Consider the following 20,345-nt stretch of genomic DNA (forward strand, 5'->3'; position numbering starts at 1 on the left):
TCTCGCGGACTGAATGTGAAAGTAATTTGCACCAAGTTGCTCACCAGTTCTTGAGCTTTGTCTCAGTATTTTGCTTTACTGGAAAATGACTGAGGAAGAGAGCAGGAATTGTGCCAGTCCAGGATTTCAAACTTAAGATGGAGGAAGCCTGAGAATACTGCTTAACTTCTGCCCTGCATGAATTAATTTACTGCAAAATCTGGAGGGACTAATGCAGAACCGAGCAATAGGTTGGCTGGAAATATGGAACCATGCTTATCCCCATGTACACTGCTTAGATCAATAGTGTACCAAAGGTGGAATTAGCCCCAAGGCCATATGCAGAAAATAGGAGGAGGGTACTAAGAAAATTGGGCTGTATAAAATGTAAGATCTTCTTTTACGAAAGGGTGTCCAACAGTTAGTGTTTTCTTAAAATTTCAGATGGGGAAAATGAGTGATTACATTGGGAAATCACAAGACATGCCAAAGCTATGCATATTTTGGGAGTGGGGTAAGCAGCACAGGGAAGTCCACCATGGCCAAATTATAATGCAAATGTCTAAATATTCAGGCACTGCAGCAAGAATTGCCTCGTGGATGGAGTCCAGGAAAGCAGAGCACCGAACAGTCCATAGAAAACGATAGCTGGCAGTTCCTCCAGCAGGAACAAGGCTAGAAGTTGGTGCCTGGCCTGTCAAACGTTCCCCCATACTTCTGTCTATTTCATTGATGGAAGAACTATGATACACTTCAAATAGCTTAAATTTAAAAATCTCAGCTCCATATTCTCTCCAGTAAGGGCAGAAAGCGTGGGTAAGGCAGAATTGCTTCCTGCTGCACTCCATCCTGATCTCGGCACAGATCCAAGAATCTTTATGCCGTCTGTAATCCAAGTCCGCTGCGGATGGTGATGGGTGGAAAAGAGACGCTGCAAGGTTCAACTGCCCTCGGCTAGGGACTGCCTCCTCAGGACCTGAAAAGGTCAGATAGTCCATGCTTCCTTTGACCACCAGGTATGGCAGAATCTGTCCCTCACCATTTAGGGGCCACAGTGCGTGGCACAGTCAAGAAAACACACAGACCACACACAGGCACAAGCTGCTGCAGCTGGCTGCATACAATCAAACCAAGATGTGGTTTGTGCCATCTCCGTGAGGCTTTGTACTTGCTTGTTGTTCCCCAACAATCCGTGGGAATGATTGTTTTCCACAACTACTCCTCTGAGGCTGTCAGTGCGGAGCTGCTGTTAGTGCTTCTGCGCAGGCCAGTGGTGCTGTGTTGCGTAGCCGCGAGAGCGAGGTGCTCTTCTGTAACGGGCACACCACATCTAGTGGCATGAGTGTGAAGAGCCTGAGAAATGGGCTATAAGCATGGTTATTTCTATAGAGGGGACCCTTTCAGCCTTTCTCAGAAGCTGAAGTGAGCACCAGTGCCCAGGGGCCAACATTTTGAAAACAGGCTTTGCAAGCAATACGCAGTCCGTCAGTAAGGTAGACTGCTGCGTGCACCTGGCTTTTTCTGCTGCTTGCTCTATTAATGAGATCTACGTGTGGTCATGATTAACACCGGCTGCAGACTTGCAAGAGCAATTCTGTTGGGACATGGATACAGCATGCACAAAAAGTAGCCTGCCTGACAATGCTTTCTACAGCTTTGAATCAGCAAGGAACTTTCATCTTTTTCTTTTTTACCTGCACAGGCTGGGAAAACTTGGTGAAACATATTTATCACCGGTCATCACTTTTTCATTTCAGCTTTATCTTTGGAAAGAAAGGAATCTTGCTTAAAGCCTCAGATTCTCCTTCATATTCCTCAGAACCAAATGTGGCTGTAAGATCTGTCAAAGAAGGATATGGAGTCTTTTTTTTTTGCTCCTTCAAGTAAGTGCTATGTTCCTGATACAGATAGCATTCTTGAAAATCATAGTAACAAAGCCAATGTCTACGCTCTTGGGAAGATACAGTCATTGCAATCAGGGTCATTGTAACATCAATAAACTGAAAAGAATTAAATTACTTTTGATCCAGACTACCTATTCTTGATCGGTTGCCTGTTGAATCTGATAGTCATATAACCTAAGCAGCAGGCAGATTCAGGATCCCAGCATCTGCCAAATCAGCAGGATGAGGAAGATACACTCTGGTGGCTTGAAAGCAAAGTACATCTCTCTCTGATCGGAAAGAAAAGGGAAAAAATGATCGCAAATTCTCTTCCTTTGTATTTTTCAGCACGAAGTGTCTCAGAGGAAAAACGTTTTCTTTAAGAAGTGATCTAAACCAATTCTTTGCACATTGGTACTGCTGGTTTTGCTGATGCACGATCTCTGGATCTTATGTTCTTGGTTTTTTTCCAAACAATTTAATTGCTTGCATTGTTTGGGTTGGTTGTTTTTTTCCTATTACACAGAATGTCTTGTATTAGCAGATAAAGAAGGCACCTTATTCCTGGTCCAAAGGAATCTAATCTGTGAAGAAATCTTTTACTTCTAGGACTACACTTATTTTTAGATTCATCCATTAAAAAATTCCTGGGGAGAGATTCTGTCATTGTTGACCAGCTGAGTCATACTCTTATAAATAACCCCACTGCACAGAATGGCTTTGCTTTTAGGGTAAGAGACTCTTCTGCAGATGAGAAGTGATGGGAGTCTGATCCTTGGAAGCTTGCTGCAAAAATCACAGTGTTTTTCCTCCTGTTCTCAAGTGAAAGGAGAAAAAAAGAAGGCATCATTTAGTAATAAACCAGATTTCCAGCTTATCTGAGGAGCTGTGGATAAAGGCCCTCATGGGCCTATGTCCTAACATTTGTTTAGATATATAGTATCTTTGCAGCAGTTTACTTGATCAAAACATAAACCTAGCTAGATTAGTGGCCACCGCAAGTGATAATTGTTATTACTCCCTATCCTGTGACACAGCAGAGAAAACAACAGGCTGATAATCTGCAAATAGCTTCAGTTCCTTCCTCTGCCACTGACTGAGGGAGCAATTTTGAGGAATTCACTTGCTCTTTCTGCACCTCAGTTTGCCACCTGTCAAGTAGGAATTGTGCCATTTAGCTTCCAATATAAATTGCTAACATGAAAGCGATGCATGATGGAGTGGTATTTGCTATGCCATCCATTTCTGCAGTGCCACACACACAGGTACTTTGCAGTTATTCACTCAGTTGCACAATGTAGGTATGTTTCTTGAAATAACTCCTGTTGCACTGCTCGTATTACATACACGGCAACAGGATGCCTCTTCCTTCTACATACTTACCAAGGACTGTACCTCCTTGGTCTTCAACCCTTCCTCCATTCCTTTTTCATAGTAAATTTGTGGTAATCTACTCTGTGCTGGACAAAAACATCTGAGAAGGATTCATTTGGGGCAAGAGAAATTCAAAGGTCTCAGCATTCTCCTGAACTCCTAAAAGATTACGTTCTTTGTTCATAAATTACCTTATCCAAAGGACTATGGCAGAGCTGGACTCATGGGCTCAAGTGATGTATCATGATGGGTGTTGGCAACTGACAGGCTTAATTTTTATTTCCTTGATTTCAATAAAAAACTGCTTTCATGATCTCGTTAAGTGACTGTAGTACAACAGCTTGATGCTTTACAGCCTGCCTCTCAGTCACTTGGAATTACAATTTCCTTTGAAAGAAATCCCACTGAAATCAATGGCTTCTTGAAGATCAAGATATCATTTATCCTGTTTAAGAGTGGCAGCGTTATGTAAGATATCTTTAACTGGACTGAATCCTGATGTTATTCTTCAAAACACCTTAGATGCCTTGCTTGATCTGATTATGATTGAGTAGGAGCAGTCAAAAGATGAATGAGCAGGAACTTCCGAACCCAATATATTTAGAACAAACCTCTCCTACAGGACTGGTCTGTCAATCTTAGCCTTAAACTATTCAGTATAGCCCCTTTAAAACCACTATTCTTTGTATTTAATATTAATCCCAGATTATAAAATGAAACATACATCTTTCCAATAGCCTGTTCAAAATCCTTAGGTCCACTGGAAGTATTTCACATAATGTGCTCTAGAGCTACACCATAATGGAAAATAGAGCTGTAAGCCATATTGCTAGACAAGCCCATGAGCCTGTGTGACCGGGCTGGGAATAGAAACAGCATTAGTATACCTTGGGAATGGATGTAAAAGTTATGTCAGCTGTGTAAGTAGGGACTGATTGTCCTTCCTACACCATGACACACACTGCATTTAATGTGCCTATTCCTCCTGAGCCTCGTGAGCTGGTCCCAAATTTAGGACACATAAAGGATTAATCAAGCTTATACCCAGGACATGTCAGACAGAACATTTCTATATGCTTATGTAGTGAGAACAACTCCATCAGAACCACCTTGTATAGAGAAGAGCCTGTGCCCTCTCAGGAAACCAAGGGACACAGTCAGATGCTTGTGTATTTGGATGATCAAAACACACTAAGTGTATCCCAAATTTTCAAAATCATAGGATTGGTTTAAAAGGTATGACATTTAAGAAAATAATAATATAGGATTGGTTTTCTGCCTAGTGATTTTCCAAATCTTTGCTTCTTCATCTTTGACCCACCATCTTAGACCCAGGAAATCTGCTTTATTAAAAAAAAACCCAAACAAAAACCCACATGCTCCAAGAGCGAGGCTTTAGAGAAATCCCTGCCAAATATTGTACGTTGACAACTCCACAAAAGCTTTTGGTTTGGGTCTTCTGCTCCAGAGCAGTTTCAGTTTTGCTTTTCATACGTTTACTCAGCACATTCAATATGAAATGAATCCTATGTCCTTTCTTCTAAATATGTATATTGTCTCCAACCAGGGGAAACTGAAATATAGGATGTTTGAAAGAAATTCAAGTATCAACTGATTAGACTCAATTTACTATGTTCATCAAATGCAATCTTAGTTTTCAGCTGTAAACCCAATCCTGTTGGTATCCAGCAGTAGTTTCACAAGTATGTGCTCTGCATTAAAAATATATATACTTGCATACATCCATACGTCCAGGGTTTCAGTACATTGGACCAAATTCTGCCTTGAATTATACTCCACGGACTTCAACAGAATTTCTTAGGAATATACATAGAGTACGCAAAACTAGATCCATCACTGCTGCATAGCCTACTTCCTCCTCATTCCTTTCATTGATTTTCCTCCCATTTGGCCCCATTCTTAAAGTCTTTGCCAGGTTAAGAGTTAGGCAAATTATTTGGAAACAACTTGTATTTACTGATCCTCATTCCCTGTATAAATTACACAATGCAGTCATGGGAGGTAAAAGAAGGATTTTTGCTAATATCTTATTTAAATACTAATTAACAAGTAAGTTCTAAAGATACAGGCACCTTTGTCACTTGTGTGCTTCCAAAACATTTTAAAACTTTGAAGGAGCACACAATCTTCTATTCCCTTCTGAGCAACTAATACTCATTTAAACACCATGTTGGTTTTGTTTTCTTTCCACTTCGTGTCTGCTGTTTGCAAATTGATCCTTATGACTCCACAAATTTGAGGCAGTTATACCTTGGAATTCATTGGAATGCCGCCAGATCTATTATTTGCAGGACTTTCCAGCTGCGTAAATAAAATGTCAACTAACTGAATATACTAGGCATACAAAGTAACACAGAAAGCCATCTGTAATTAAGAGTCGTAAAAAGAACTCCACTATCTTGCTATGGAAAAATGATAGGTACAACTGCAATTTCAAATAATTCACCCAGCAAAGAGTAGAAGTGCATAAATATACACAAAAGCCAGCGCATTAGTTCTCAGTATAGATCTAATTAAATTTAGTCAGAACAATGAATTACAATAGCTTAGTTTATGTCTCATAACAACTATTGTATTTTTCTTCGTACTTAGCAAATTTAGTCTTTTTGCAGATCTTTTGCTTACACAGGTGCAAATTTCTTGAATCTGACACTGACTGTTTTCTATCTCACTAGTGATCTTTGGCTTTTGTTTTGCACCTACCAGAAAGCTATGCTCCTCTGCCACCTAGTGCTTTAAAGAAGTATATATTATATCAACTGCCAGCTCTTGCTTGCAGTGTGTTCAACAGAATAGATGAGGACTATGCAGAAACCTTTTATTAAAATTTCCTTGCTGAATGGGAGATTAAAGAGAAACTTAGTTTGTCAACCTCTATGGATATCGTAATTGATCACTGCCAGAGATCACCTCTATCTCTGCAGATCTTAGTGTGATACAAAATCGTTCAGCAGCTTGCATCCTTGTATTTTAGGACATCACATCATCTTCCTGGTTCTTTCTAAAATGTAAAACAAAATAATTTTTACATAAAACCCTTATAGAAGAAAAACATAATCAAATATAACGTGTATTTAATTGTATGAAATTTTCCAGCAAAAAAGAATGTCTTTTTCAACTACTAGCAGGTTCCCAATGTATCAAAGTGAAATTCCCCTGAAGCATACAATTTTTGTTTTTAAATGGATTCTGGAGTACAGCATTTGTAACAACCAGCTTGCTTTCTGTTAGTTTTAATTCACATTGTTTCCAAAGTGTATGCTTATATATTAGCACTATTGCAATTTATATTTCTTTCAAAATTACATCTAAACAGGGTTTATTTCAAGTAACAGACTATGCCACGTGTTTTAGAGGAATTTTGGAATTTTTTTTAATTTTTATTTTTTTAAAAAGTAATAGAGGTTCGTATTGTCAGTGTTAGTAAAATGAAACTATGAAAGTGAGCTTTCCTTTACTCTTCTTTTTGAAGGAAAAATCATTCAAACTATACTGTTCTGACTCTCACTGAAGATAATTTCTTTTTTGGAAAATTAACTGGTACTGTATCAATTGCATATACAAATCTTCAATATTTGTCAGTTGTTTCTAATTTTTCTTTTAGAGACCACGAATACCAGCTATTTTAATGACTTTTTTCCCCCACATTACTCAGAAATCACTACGAAACATTATCAAGCATCTCCTCTTGTCTGGATTGCACAAATGCAGTACAAACATAAGCACTATGTCTGTGAAATGAATCATTGCCTAACCATGACCTAGCAAGTATCTAAAAATGTCAAATGTGTTGACACAGCCTAACTTCACTCATGTTTCATAAGAACTCTATTTGTAAAGCATCTTCATTGCTTCACTGATACTATAATTCAATAAACTAATGCAATATACTGCCAATTATAATTATTACTCCATTAGCAGAAACCACATGTCCTCTCTCATGTTTAGAGAAAAATAGTCTTTTTTTTTTTTAAACAGTATCTCTGTGTTTCTGAGAAATCAACATCCCAGGCTAATTTAGCTTACTTCTCTGCAGAACCTTTGTCAAAAATACAAATATATAAAAAGCAACTAAGACAGTAAGGTGTAATTGGTCCTATGTGGACAAAGAAACAAAACCCACCCACCTCTCTCTAAAATCACCTTTCCCTCGGGACAATATACCTGTCTTATTGCTTGGCTAATCTCCCCTCCAATATGTCAATCTCATCCCATGCAGCTCTGTCAAAAGTAAGCCCTTCACTCCGCATCCCACTTCCCACCTTTTATTGGCTTCAGTTCTGAATAAGTGAAAACCAGATACAACTGGAATAATCCCTGTTTGGACAAATTGAAAAGAACTTACATTGTTTGCTTGGATACCATCAATTAAATGGCATAATTTACACTTACCAACTTCCATTATTCCTTTAGACTATGGAGGAAATGTAACATCTCTGCTAACATCTGTTCCCACCAGTTATGTTTCAGAACATGGAATCCAGAGTGAGGAAAGCAGAAGTGAAGCGTTACAGCACACACGAGCCCACTCCTTAAGCAGGCATAACTGGCTCAGCCACGTACAAACGAAGGCTATTCTGGAAAGCGTGGTCCTGCGTCCTCCACTTCCATATTCCTACTGTCCACGTTGCCACTTTTGTGACCCTGACACGAGCCAAGCTACAGGAAGGTACCCACTGAAAACCAAACTGTAGAAAGCCAGGGAACAGTTCTCTGTCAGCATAGCTCCCCAAACCAGGACAGCACAGGAGCAGATACACTCAAGTGCCGCAGAAACACAGGGGCAACCTAGCCAGGGTTAGGGGCAGGCGTGCATTTTTTGGCAGCAAATAGCTATTAGACTGCTGAGCCATTTCGAACAGTACCGTTCGCATATTGAAATCCCAACCTAAAATTGAAAACAGTCTTAATCTTAAATGCAATGGTGCTACTGTGTGGCTAAAACCAAAGTGAAAATCCACAGCTAGGTGCTGTAACTGCACCACTGGAGAGTACCAAGACAGCAGAGGGCAGAGCTGCCCCCCTCTGCAGAAGACTCAAGACAGGATAGTACCGCTGTTGATTGCAGTTTTCCAAGCACACACTGACCACCCAGACTACTTAATGGCAATAGCTGCAACGAAACAGCTTTGACATTTGTCAAATTTACAAATTTACCGATTTCCAGTCATTACATGTCAATTCGTTATTTCACTCAAGAAATCAAGTGCTCTTTGAGGGGAAAAAAAAGGCTTTCCATATCCCTTCAAGACAGAAAATTATTTTGTATACTGACAACAGCAAGAAACACTTAACCTTCAGTCTGGTACAGAAAGAGTGCAAATACTACATGGCAACCACTATTTTGCTCAAAAACAGGAATATCACCAAGTATCTCAAAGAGCAGCATTGTGGAGAGATCCAGGCAGCTTCTGTTAAGAGCCATGGAAATAACCAGATAATTGTATCTTTCCTTGTAAATATTGTCTGTATCTAATCAACATTGGTTTTGAACTCCCCCCCCCCCATTTTTTTTCCCCTCCAAAAGAGCAGCAGCCAAAACCAGAAAGCAGATTTCCCTGGGAAACTTAACATACTTTATTTTACATCTGTGAATGTCTTCCCTTCATTAAAAATATGTTATTTACAAAACCAGCATAGAACATTAGCATACAAATTATTCAGTGTACTGTATGCAGGTGTCCAAACCCAAGGTAGATGCTGATTTCTCTTTAATTGTTGACTGCTATGATGTATCTCTGAGAAGCATTTCCCACTGCATGCTATAGAAACACCACCTGACTGCAGAATCAAATGGCATGACATGCAATTCAAGCAGGCTTCCCAAAAGTTCACAGGTTTTCTGTAGCAACATTGAGTGAACAAAACGAGGAAAACACTCTTGAAAATCATGATCTTGCTGTAGCAACTGTTTTTGTTAGCATTAGTTCTACAGCGTCAATTTTGAACAAACCAGGACGGACGCTTTCTGGCTCTTTCAATGATCCGCTTGCCTTCATCTTTTTCTGTGGGCTTTTCTCCATCATAAAGGACGACAGTCTCTACAGTTGGAGCATTAAATGGTCCTCCTTCCTTCTTATGTATTTCCATCCGTATCAGCCGAGTTTCTGCTTTGACTTTTGCATAACAATAGCCACAAAGGACGTGTTTCTGTTTCAAGTTTCCACACTCAGGACAAACATCTATGTTGCTCTAAAAAAGACAGAGGAAAATAGGAAATTTTGTAATTTGAACAGCAGCAACAAAAGAAACAGGGAAGAATCACAAACTACTAAAAAAGTTAAATGAAATAACAGAGAAATTCAGTTGCCCTTTCAAAATTTATTCTTCTATGTAAAGTAATTCTTCTGTAATGTATTGCTATGTCTACTTAATTGCTACTAAATTGCTTAATTGCTACTAAAAATAGCCCATGAAGTCAATACCTAAATCGTTATGCCTATTGATGTTTGAAGACTAAAGACCTATCAACTCTATTAGATGTACAGAAAGGATAGACCTTTTCCATTTATACTTGCTGTTCAGCTAAAATTCGCATTTTGTTCGCTTGCACCTAAACTTTCACTCTTTATTTAACCACAGACTACTGCCATACATGATGAATGTACCTGTTACAAAGTATTTTGAAGATTACAATGTCTTTTAAGCTTATTTGCAAACAAATTCCAGAAAGCTTTTTCAGTCGGTATTAACCACTATAATGATTCTCTAAAATAAGTGAGATGAAAAATGATTGGTGTAAATCTTACTCCAGTATGCTTGTTTGCCATTAACAAAATTACTTGCAGTGAATATGGTGGCAAGCCCATGGAAATCTGGTGATTACCTTTACTTTTATAAGCTTATTGGGATTTCTTCGCCTGCAGCGGTTCACTTCAATGGTGCGCCTTTTCTTTGGCGCCGCCATCCACAAGATGCTCTCTAACAGGCTTGGCGCCTCATTACTTTCCCTAGTGTCGTTTACTGGTTGTGGAAGAAAAGCTGGAGCTTGAACAGCTAGTGCTGGTCCTGAAGGAAAAAGAAAAGGTAATTCATTACGCCCAACCCCCGTTTTCGCGTGCAGCCGAGGAAACACGGCACGGATGCTGCTGACACCCCCAAAGCGAGGAGGTAAGAGCGGCCAGCGGCGCCTCCCGCCCCGTTCCCTCGCCGTCCCCAGGGCTGCGCGCTCTCCTGCTCCAGCGCCCTCCCTCAGCCGTTCACCGATAAAAAATGGGTCCCGCAGCCCCGATGCCGCCCTCTCCTTCAGCCGAGAGGAAAACAGGCCGCTACCTACCCCAGGGCGGGCTCTGGCCCCCGGAGAAACCCGGCAAGAGGCCGCGCTCCAGCCGCCCCCAGCAGCGCTGAAGGAGACCGCGAAGCCGCGGCAGCGGAGAGAAGACCACCACCAGAGCCGCCATACCCCCACACAGCCCCGCCAAGGCCTCAGAGGAGGGGAAGGCCGTCCCTCCCCCGAGGGCACACTGGGCATGCGCACCTGTCGCTGAGCCTTCTGGGAAACCGAGTACCCTGAGCACGTCACGGCATAACAGGGACGGAGACCAGGACTTCAAGTCCCAGCATTCCTCTCGCTACCAGGAGGGTGGAGCGGCGAGCGAGGGGCTCGAGGACTTCAACTCCCATCATGTCTCACCGCGTGCCTCTTCGCCAATCGCGTCCCTCGCGGGCCCGGCGCTGCTTCCCGGCATGCTCCGCTATTCTCCACCTCCTCGCCAATTAGCGCGCTAGCTGTGTCCTCGTGCAGGAAGCGGGAGGAGCGACTGCGCCTGCGTAGAGGGAGCTGGTGAGGGGAGTGGAGGGGTTTGTTCCAAAATGGCGGAGCGCGGCTACAGCTTCTCCCTCACTACGTTCAGGTACTCGGGGGGAGAGGGCTGCAGGCCTAGGCTCTCGGCGGGCAGGCCGTTGGGCGAGGGGGAGGACGGCGCACAGCCTACGCGGAGCGGTCTTCCGGCGGCGGGGCAGGACGGAGTGAGGACTTTGCAGAGTCATCGCGTCCCCGGCGGGTCCGCGGAGCCGGGCCTGCGAGCGCTGGGGGGCGGTGGGGGCTGGACCCGGCCAGAAGGGGCGGGCGTGGGGAAAGCGACGGGGATCAGGCGGCTTCGCCTTCGCCTGAGGGGGGGCACACAGCTGGCAGGAGTCTTTCGTGAGCCGAACGGCATAGGGGCGGGAGCTGAGGTGAGAGTCCCGGGTCCCACCTGATCTCTGTCGCTGACCTCGGGCCCAGGTGCGGTCGGTGCTTGTATCTTCTCTCGTTGCTGTAAGTTAGAGTCACTGTGGGGCCGACCTAAGGTCTGTCTCGTCACTGGTTGTGCCTTATAGCCAGCGCTTGGTGAAACGGTTTAGCAAACTTAGGGTCCCCACGCACACGATTTAGGCTGGGTAGTAATTCTGAGCTAATTGGAAATGCGCGATGATAGCTGAGCAATAGGATCTTGAGAGCTTGCTTCAGAAGAAACTTTGCAGATGTGGGAATGAAAGAAGCCTTCAGATGAGTTTTAAATAGTTTATTTCCCTTCCTGCTGCACTTTGCAGGCGGTGCTCTCCTTGCACTTCGTGTTGTGCACAGCCTAGCTGTGGGATGATTGCATTCACAAAATGAATATGCTATTGGAGTGGTATCTATTAAGTGTTGCTCTAATACATACACTAAAATTAATTGAGGGGAAAAGAAATTACTTTCCATTTTTTTTGATGAAACTATTAAGCTATCCAGAATTACATTATACATATAAAAAGAAAAACAGAATGCAAGAATCTTTGTGCTGCCTTTAGTAAAGTGCCCGCTTAATCTTAGAGGAGAGTAATGCTGTGTAATTGCAAAGTAGGCTACTAAAGACTTGTTGCAGTTAAGCAAATGAAGCAGTTCAGAATCTAAAACTAGGAAAAGAATCTTCTTAATGGATGCATGCAGCGAAGCATGCCTGCTTTATTCAAGTGGGTTGAATTCTTTTTTAGCTCTTGGAAATGGTTTCCTAAGGGAGTTACAAACTTTCTGTACTGTACAGAAGCACTACGTGCTCTGAAACTTGAAGCCGTTTGATTTTATACTCACACAGAAGAGAATACACCTACTTACGTTTTCCCTCATTCACCTGTTCCTTGTACTGAGAATTATTTATTTTAGTTTGTGCTTACTTTTAAAATATTTTGCTAATGTTCTGTATATTTTAATTGCTGGCATAGGAAACTATTGTTCTGGTTTGTTAGTATTTTGTAGTGGAGAAGCTAGAATTATTACTTTGTCACCTTTATACACTGTTTACTCTGTGTATAAATAACTACACTAACTGATTATTGCTTGCTTCATTTTTTCTAACTCTTCTAAGCCCTAAGTTACATAATTTTTTATTTTACTTCTGCATCTCTTAAAACAGCAGTATCTGAAATACAGCCCAGAGAATAGATCCCACTTACAAAATCACTTTTCCGATGAGTGACTGGCCGTGTGCTGTCCTTTTCCCTGGGGATGGAGAATGGACCCCTCGATCCCCCCCATTCTGAATGAGTTACTTTGTCAGCCTGACACCCGCTGCTCTGTTCTGATGATTCTGCATCCATTACCAGAACGACATGGATCATTAAAACAAAATGCAGGAATGCCTGGGGATGGAATGGGAGCTGTTTCTATCTTGTGCCGTTGACCTGATGTGTGCTTATCAGTCAAAAAGAGTAGCTGTCTTTAGCTCGTACCTTTCAGCAGTGAATATCAGTGTCTTGAAAACTTTTGCAAACCACATGTATAATGCCATTTCAGTAGAAAGTCATGACGCGCTCTGAAGATTTTTCCACTGAGTGGAAGACTTGTTTAAAATGGTGTAAAGTTGGAGAACGGACTTGTCCTCCTTCAACCTGCATCCCATGCAGTCACTGCTCCCTATCTGAGACGCATTAGCTTTCACCAGGGTTGTAGGCAGCTGCTGTGTGAGTATCCCAGTAGCACTGTGCAGCAGTGAGTTCTGTGCTGAACCAGTCCAGTTCTTTTAGAAGCTGTTACGAATCTTCAGACTTGTGGTTTTTGGTTTTTGTTTTGGGTGTTTGTTTGGTTGATTTTTTTAATTCTGATTAGAATATGCTAATGCTAGGTGTAAAGAGGCTTTAAAAAGCAAGTTAGCATCAGATTGTTGTAGGAAATATTTGAGCATATCACAATTATATTAGGCTTACTTTTGCATTTTCCTTTTTAGTCCTTCTGGAAAGCTTGTTCAGATTGAATATGCTTTGGCTGCAGTGGCTGCAGGAGCTCCATCGGTTGGGATTAAAGGTATGTTCAGAAAATAACTACTTTAGTGAAGGATTTGGGATTCTGAGTATCATTAGAGAGAACTAAAATAGTTTGGACTATGTACTGGGTCTTTCTTCATCTTGCCTTCTATTACATATTTTGTTTTTCTTTCAGTGGATTTTCACATGTTTTAGTGGGTTTAGTATTTCCTATGTTTTTTTTCTGCAACTCAGTAATTTTTTTATAAAGAAAGAAGGGAACATAGAGCTCCATGCTAGGAGAAGAAAATTGCTTGGGTGATTTTGGAGACACTCAGCTGGTAGGAGTAGACATCTTTTTTTTTTTTTGAGTGTTCCTGTCTTTTAAGTAAATAACTCCAGCTGTGTGTCCATATATATAGAAATTACACAAAAAGTTACTTCAACTGCTCAATTATTAATATGTGCTTTAGAATCTCTAGAATGGGATTTTGGGAGCTGTATGATTATTTAAAATGAGAAACAATGTATTGAGTGGATTCATTAAAGTATCTCTGTTTAACGTGATCGTAAACTTGGAGGGAGGAGCAAAATTCTTTACAGTCTGATAAACTTGTTCTGTGTTTTGACGGCTTTCCATAATTTTAGTTCAATAGAAAAGAGAAAATCTTGTTCCTTTCCAGCTGCAAATGGAGTGGTGTTGGCAACTGAGAAGAAGCAGAAATCCATTCTTTATGATGAAAGGAGTGTCCACAAAGTAGAACCAATTACCAAACATATAGGTTTAGTATACAGCGGTATGGGTCCAGATTACAGGTATTAAAAAAATTTGCCATTTAGATGCATTTTCGTACAAGAAATGTAAGAAACAGAAACAGATAGCTGTTTCTTTCTAAGTGTATGGCATAATATTATATTGTATTACACTGTATAGGAAATTCAGTTTAAGTTTTTCTAATATATTCAATACGTTGTCAAATAACCTTCTATCTAAAGAATGATAGGGAATGAACAGCAGTGTAATTCAACCTTAGTTTCAGTTTAAGTATTTCAGAGATTACTCAGTTGATAAAGATAACCCAGCACAGTCTATATTTTCTTACATTGGTGTTATGCTAGATGTATAACTCCTTAGCATAGTATTTATTAAGAGTTTTCAGTTCTAGTTGTAACAAATAGTTGGAATTTCTTTGACATACTAATTTTGGCTTTGTTTTTAGAGTACTTGTGCACAGAGCTCGGAAGCTGGCCCAGCAGTATTACTTGGTTTATCATGAGCCCATTCCAACAGCTCAGCTAGTACAGAGAATTGCTTCTGTGATGCAGGAATATACGCAATCTGGGTATGTGGTTTTCTGAATTTTGAAGTTGCTTAGAAAGATTATGTTGTTCAAATGTAAGGCATAACAACTACCTGGTGATTCAATTTTTTGTGTCAAAAAGTTAGTTTTTCAATGGAGAATGTCCACAGAAAGTGGGCCAGCAGGAGGAACGCTAACTGGCAGCAGATGAGATAGGGTCTTTACATCTTGTGAACAAACATGTCAGACACGGCAGCATACTTTTGTTTTTGTTCTGTTCGTTGACTAGTCATTCCTGATCACAACCCTGGGGTGGTGGGAAGCATTTGGGGGGAGGTTAACACATCCAAAATAATTTAGTCACCTTTGGTTTTCACTGAATAAATTTCACGTATCAACTGTGATTTTTTAGTTTGTGGGGTTTTTGTTTTGTTTTGTTTTCCTGTAGTGGTGTTCGTCCATTTGGTGTATCACTGCTAATATGTGGCTGGAATGAAGGGCGGCCCTATTTATTTCAGTCGGATCCATCTGTAAGTATCTTACATTTGTAAATTCTACTGCTTTTATAAAACATCTAAAACTTTATATGTGCTCATGAAATAATTTCTGTGATGAGAGGAAGAATGCAGAACTAGAACAAAAGATCCCTTAACATAACTTCAGAAGTAGAATGAGCCATTTCAGTAGGTGCTTGGAGCAAGCCTGGATCATTGTTCCTGTACTTCCATTGAAGGATGGCAGCTGCTTTTGAGGGAGATCACCATCCCTTTTCATGCCTTCCCACCTAATTGGTAGTGCCAGCAAGAGTGGCATTCTGCAGCAGGTACCAGGAAAAAAAATTTTGACTGCTTATGCTGCTCAAATAGTTCTTCCCTAAACTGGATGGAAGTTAGGCCAAAATCTGTTGCATTGTGAAATGTAATGCATATACTTCAGTATTTAATGACAGTCGTTAATGTAAGTGAGTTTATTCGCTGTGTTTGCACTGCACTTCTGAAAAACTACCCTTTGATGCATGTGTGAGTTGTAACACTTTACATCAAACAAAAAACGTGGTCACTGTAGTGATCGTCGATAAGCTTCTGTACTTTTTACCAAGTAATTGAATACGTAACGTTTGATTAAGTTACACAAAACAATTCAATAGATTGTTGCTTTTACAGGGAGCTTACTTTGCGTGGAAAGCAACAGCAATGGGAAAAAATTACGTCAATGGGAAAACATTCCTTGAGAAAAGGTAATGTATTTGATACTTGACTGAAAGGATACTCTGTTTTGTTCAGGTTCCATGTAAAACAGCCAAATAAAAAATGCACACTTCTAGATTATCAGAACAAAGTTTTAAAATACTTAAGATATGATGCTTCCAGTTTACTTATTTACACATGCACAGGAAATTTGCTTTATTTAAACTCCAACTTTTGTTTATGGAGAATTATTTCAGTGCAATAAACATTATAGTCAACATATTTGCAGAAATATTGTTCTATACAGTGTCAGTAGGAAAAATAGTGAAATTTGTTTTTTTTTTTTACAAATAATAACTTTGACTATTAGTATCACAGTGCTTACAAATAATATTTGTATGATAAATAGGAAGATTTTAGTAGTGTTTGGGTTTTTAGAGACTCCAGGATTATTAGGATTTGGAAAGATCTTTGTCCCATGCTGAAATACATGAACTTCTGTTTACAGATACAATGAAGATTTGGAGCTTGAAGATGCCATTCATACAGCTATCTTAACACTAAAGGTTAGCAAAATATTTAACAAGTAAGTTTCTTACTGTTATGACATCATGGATATGATTCACTGAACTGTATTTTCTTTAATAGGAGAGCTTTGAAGGGCAAATGACAGAAGACAACATTGAAGTTGGCATCTGTAATGAAGCTGGTTTTAGGAGGCTCACTCCAACTGAGGTTAAGGACTACTTGGCTGCAATAGCCTAGTAGAAACCGAGCAAGACTGTGTGATTCAGACAAAGGTCTTTTTAATTTTGGCTACTTAAGTGGTTTTTTTGCAGTTTTTGCATACTTATTTCTACATGGTTTGTCTGAGAGATTTTTTAAATATCATGGGTGGAAATGCAACAGTCCTAATATTGTAATACATGGAATCTTATTACAGGTAATTCTTTCCCTTGACACATGGAATCTTTGTACACAAAATACTGTACAAAATGTAAAGTTACAATGACAGCTTGAAAAAGGCTAAAGAATAAAATTTGAAGGCCACTGTTTTGGGGGAAGGTGTCTGTGTGTCTTTTTAATCATAGCTTGTTTATCTGCATAAAGCTGAGATTTCAGTATCTATTGTTGAGGAAACAGAATTTTCCACATACATATCAGCCGTGATGAACTCACGTTAGACCTTCTTTTAAAAAATTTAAATCTTGAGTGGACAGGATAATTTTTTCACTTTGGAATGTTGTTTAAATGTTAAGTAACTTCCAAAAATGGTTTTATCTGGTGTAAAACATCATGTACTTTCACAAAGAGGCAGAACAGTCTTCCATTTCAGGTGTGAACTGTGATCTACTTGAGAAGCTTGGTTCTTGACCCTCTTGGTCTTTGTGTCTCAAGAACTTGTTTTCTATTACTTGGGTTATTTTTGTGGCCCTAGAAATTGCACTTTTTCAACCCTGAAATATTGTTAGAAATAATGGAAGTAATAACTGACTGAAAACTAAATGCCTTTATCACCATCAATAAAAATCAACAGGATTTACAAAGCAAAATGAGAATATGTAATGTAATTACCTTATCCCTTGAGTTGTGCTAAAGTATTTTCAAACTTGCAAGATAACTGTAAAGGTGCAGTAATGAAAAGAGCACTTAATATATGCATCACAACTTTTACAGGTGCAGAGCTAGATGCTTGAATATTACTGTGTGTGGGTGTATGTATCGATACATTTGTTACATGTGTAGAGTCCTTCAGGTTATATAGAAGATTTATCACAAAAGAAATAGGATAAATATATGTACTTTTTTTCAGCAGAAATAATCTGGTCTGCAGCCATTTAAGTTACTGTTTGCAGATTTTTTTTTTTTAAAGCAGTCTGATTGTTAAAGTGTTGATAATAAACTGGGAGCGATAGCTGGATCACTCTGCTTGTACGTAAGGCTAAGCACCTATGGGAGCAGCCTGACAGGTTACATGTTAGCCAGCCGTAACTAATGAAGAAAATATAAAGTATGAGTTAGTCTGCAGAAAGTGGTGTATAAGCTAATTGATCTGTTCTTTCCAATGTCTGTCTTCTGATGTTTTATGTTATCGTTAGGTAAATAAGAATTTCTGAAGCATGCCATAAATGAATTTTTATTTCCTCTTGTCAGAAATAAAAGCTGTGTCCAAACAGTTCGTTAAGACTTACTCCAGATCCCTTTTTGAGTATTTTACTCTGAAAACCAATCCATGCTGTATTCTTCTTCTAGAGAAAATGAACAACTAGGAACTGAAACTGGAGACTTTGTATTGCTACATCTTCAATTTAGAATATTTATACACATTCATTCAGGTTTTTTAATGCTATATAAATATTTAAAGGAGTTTTCTATATGAAAAAATGCAGGTAGATAATTCAGAAAATGGTTAGCATGAACTGCAGTAGCTTAGTTGCCTCCTCTACTAGAAACAGTTGATTAGCAAAGAACATCCTATGAAGGGTAGTTGAAACCAAAGCAAATTTCAAATTTTCAAATAAATTTCAAAAATGAGTGCTGTCTCACTCCCAAGATGGTAACAATGGGACAAACAAAAAAAATGTGTTAAGGTTTGGGGGGTGTGGTTTGGGTTTTTTGTTTGTTTTTGTTTTTTTTAAACAATTGAACACTTCCATCTGTGGAATTTTACTAATTTTACAGGTGGTGTAGAGAAGTGAAAAAGCAGTATCTTCCGTCTTTTCCTGTTGTTTCATAATTTTAATGTAGTAACTGTTCTGTGCATTGTAAGGATACCTGATAATTGGTGTAAATGTTGAGGGGGGTTTTGCCCAATTGTCCCTACCCCATTAGGAGGACAGACAACCAGTACCACACAGGGTATTTTTACTGAAGTGTATACTTCAGAAGTGGTGTTGGTTTTACTTTATGTTGTTATGGACCAACATTGTATATGGGTGGCAATATGAAGTTAGTACATTTGTCAGATGTTCTGAATATCATCTTGTACCAGGTTGCCTCAGTCAGTGCTTTTAGGAATGTAAACTGTTAGAATTGATAAAATGTGTGATTTGATTATTATTAAATAGTGGCACCTTTTTCTTTTGAGAACAAATAGAAGTATGCCTTGAGAAAGATGAGAACACTGTCACTAGGCTATCACAGCACCAAACATTAGTACATAGTCTCCTTTTACGACAAAAAGCTGCAAAATTACAATCAGTTGTAACTTCCCTTTGAGAGTGCTTTCCTCAGGCTGTCTCTCTGAGGGATGATTTCATAGCCCCTGTCATCATTTCTGTGGTAATATTTAATTGGTCCATGCTTTGTGTGAAACGAGAACGGTAGGTCTATACCACAGCCTAATGGTTTATTGTCTGTTACTCATTTTGATAAGCCACCAAGTTGGTAGTTGAGACAGTTTTTACACCGTTAAGAACTGAGTCCTAAAGCTCCCCAATATACTTAAGCCTTACAGGGAATCAAAGTTCATGGGACTTTGTGTAATTTGGAAAGAATATGCATAATATTTGAACTCAGCCTTTATTTAGAGTATTAGATAATTTTCTGAGTGGTAGGCAGATAGACCTTGATATTATGCTGTTCTAATGGGGAAGGTGGTGTGATTTGGAGTGTGGTGGGTTTTTTTAAACTGCTTAATCCTCCACTGAAGAAAATCATGGCCACGCTCAGATGACTGCACATCTAGAATAGTAACTAAATTTTATTTAGTATTTAAAGGGAACCTTTAAACTGCAGGGAACTAATTTACATCTTTTTCCATTCAAAATCCTTGGAATTTAAGGAAATAGTGATTTTGAGATGTATTTCTCAAATAATAAAATCACTTCAGGAGTGAGATACTAGTGCAATGGAGTAGCAAATTATATGGTGGTTGTGGACATTTCCAAAAAGTGCAATTAATTTTTTTAGTTATATGATATTAGCGTTTATATTTCGTAAAACAACTCACTGCATAAAGTGGGGTCAAGCGGGAATAAAACACTGTTCATTTGTGAGAAACGACAAATTACAAGCTTGATTACTTAAGCTGACCATGAAGTATGACTTTGCTTTGTTTATCTTGTTCCTAATGCAGTTACCTGAAAGAAGAAAAAGAGACACTGGTCACTTAAAGTAGGTAATGTTCTTGATTTGCATGTCCTGGAAGATGATCTGCTCTGAGGAACTCAGGATAGCGTGACACCTATGAGACCAGAGAATTTCCTTGGGCTTTAACTAGTAGGATCGGGATCTGGGAACAGTATCACCATTTCATGAGGTTGTGACTTTAAGTAGGTGCCAATGGGATAGAAGATACAGGTGCAGTAAATCCCTTACAACTTGCTTTGGCTTACTATTGCTTTGCAGAATCTTGTGAAATCATTTGGGCAAGTAAAGATGACTACTCACGGTAGGAA

At 39.6% G+C, this 20,345-nt stretch overlaps 2 protein-coding genes across 2 annotated transcripts; one reads left to right on the forward strand and one right to left on the reverse strand.

Moving 5' to 3' along the window:
* Positions 1-8,810: 8,810 nt before the first annotated feature.
* MRPL32 (mitochondrial ribosomal protein L32) lies at positions 8,811-10,718 on the reverse strand. Its single transcript, XM_075142951.1, has 3 exons — positions 10,534-10,718; positions 10,084-10,265; positions 8,811-9,449 (listed from the first exon to the last, which is right to left on the reverse strand). Exons 1-3 carry the CDS (start codon positions 10,655-10,657, stop codon positions 9,195-9,197), a joined length of 561 nt encoding a protein of 186 aa, XP_074999052.1. The 5' UTR covers positions 10,658-10,718; the 3' UTR covers positions 8,811-9,194.
* Positions 10,719-10,998: 280 nt separating this feature from the next.
* Positions 10,999-17,866, forward strand: PSMA2 (proteasome 20S subunit alpha 2). Its single transcript, XM_075142958.1, has 8 exons — positions 10,999-11,110; positions 13,442-13,518; positions 14,141-14,273; positions 14,678-14,800; positions 15,207-15,288; positions 15,922-15,995; positions 16,454-16,511; positions 16,594-17,866. The coding sequence occupies exons 1-8, from the start codon at positions 11,070-11,072 to the stop codon at positions 16,708-16,710; spliced, it is 705 nt and encodes a 234-aa protein (XP_074999059.1). The 5' UTR covers positions 10,999-11,069; the 3' UTR covers positions 16,711-17,866.
* Positions 17,867-20,345: the final 2,479 nt, after the last annotated feature.

This window comes from Calonectris borealis, chromosome 2 (genome assembly GCF_964195595.1).
Source record: "Calonectris borealis chromosome 2, bCalBor7.hap1.2, whole genome shotgun sequence".
Classification (NCBI taxonomy): Eukaryota; Metazoa; Chordata; class Aves; order Procellariiformes; family Procellariidae; genus Calonectris; species Calonectris borealis.

Excerpts from the sequence above, each read along its gene's own strand:
- MRPL32 (XM_075142951.1), bottom strand. The coding sequence starts at position 10,657 with ATGGCGGCTCTGGTGGTGGTCTTCTCTCCGCTGCCGCGGCTTCGCGGT. Across the intron at positions 10,266-10,533 it reads GGGCCAGAGCCCGCCCTGGG|GACCAGCACTAGCTGTTCAA; the intron begins GTAGGTAGCGGC and ends TTTTTCCTTCAG. Across the intron at positions 9,450-10,083 it reads ATAAGCTTATAAAAGTAAAG|AGCAACATAGATGTTTGTCC; the intron begins GTAATCACCAGA and ends TGTCTTTTTTAG.
- PSMA2 (XM_075142958.1), top strand. The coding sequence starts at position 11,070 with ATGGCGGAGCGCGGCTACAGCTTCTCCCTCACTACGTTCAG. Across the intron at positions 13,519-14,140 it reads TCCATCGGTTGGGATTAAAG|CTGCAAATGGAGTGGTGTTG; the intron begins GTATGTTCAGAA and ends GTTCCTTTCCAG. Across the intron at positions 16,512-16,593 it reads CAGCTATCTTAACACTAAAG|GAGAGCTTTGAAGGGCAAAT; the intron begins GTTAGCAAAATA and ends TTTCTTTAATAG.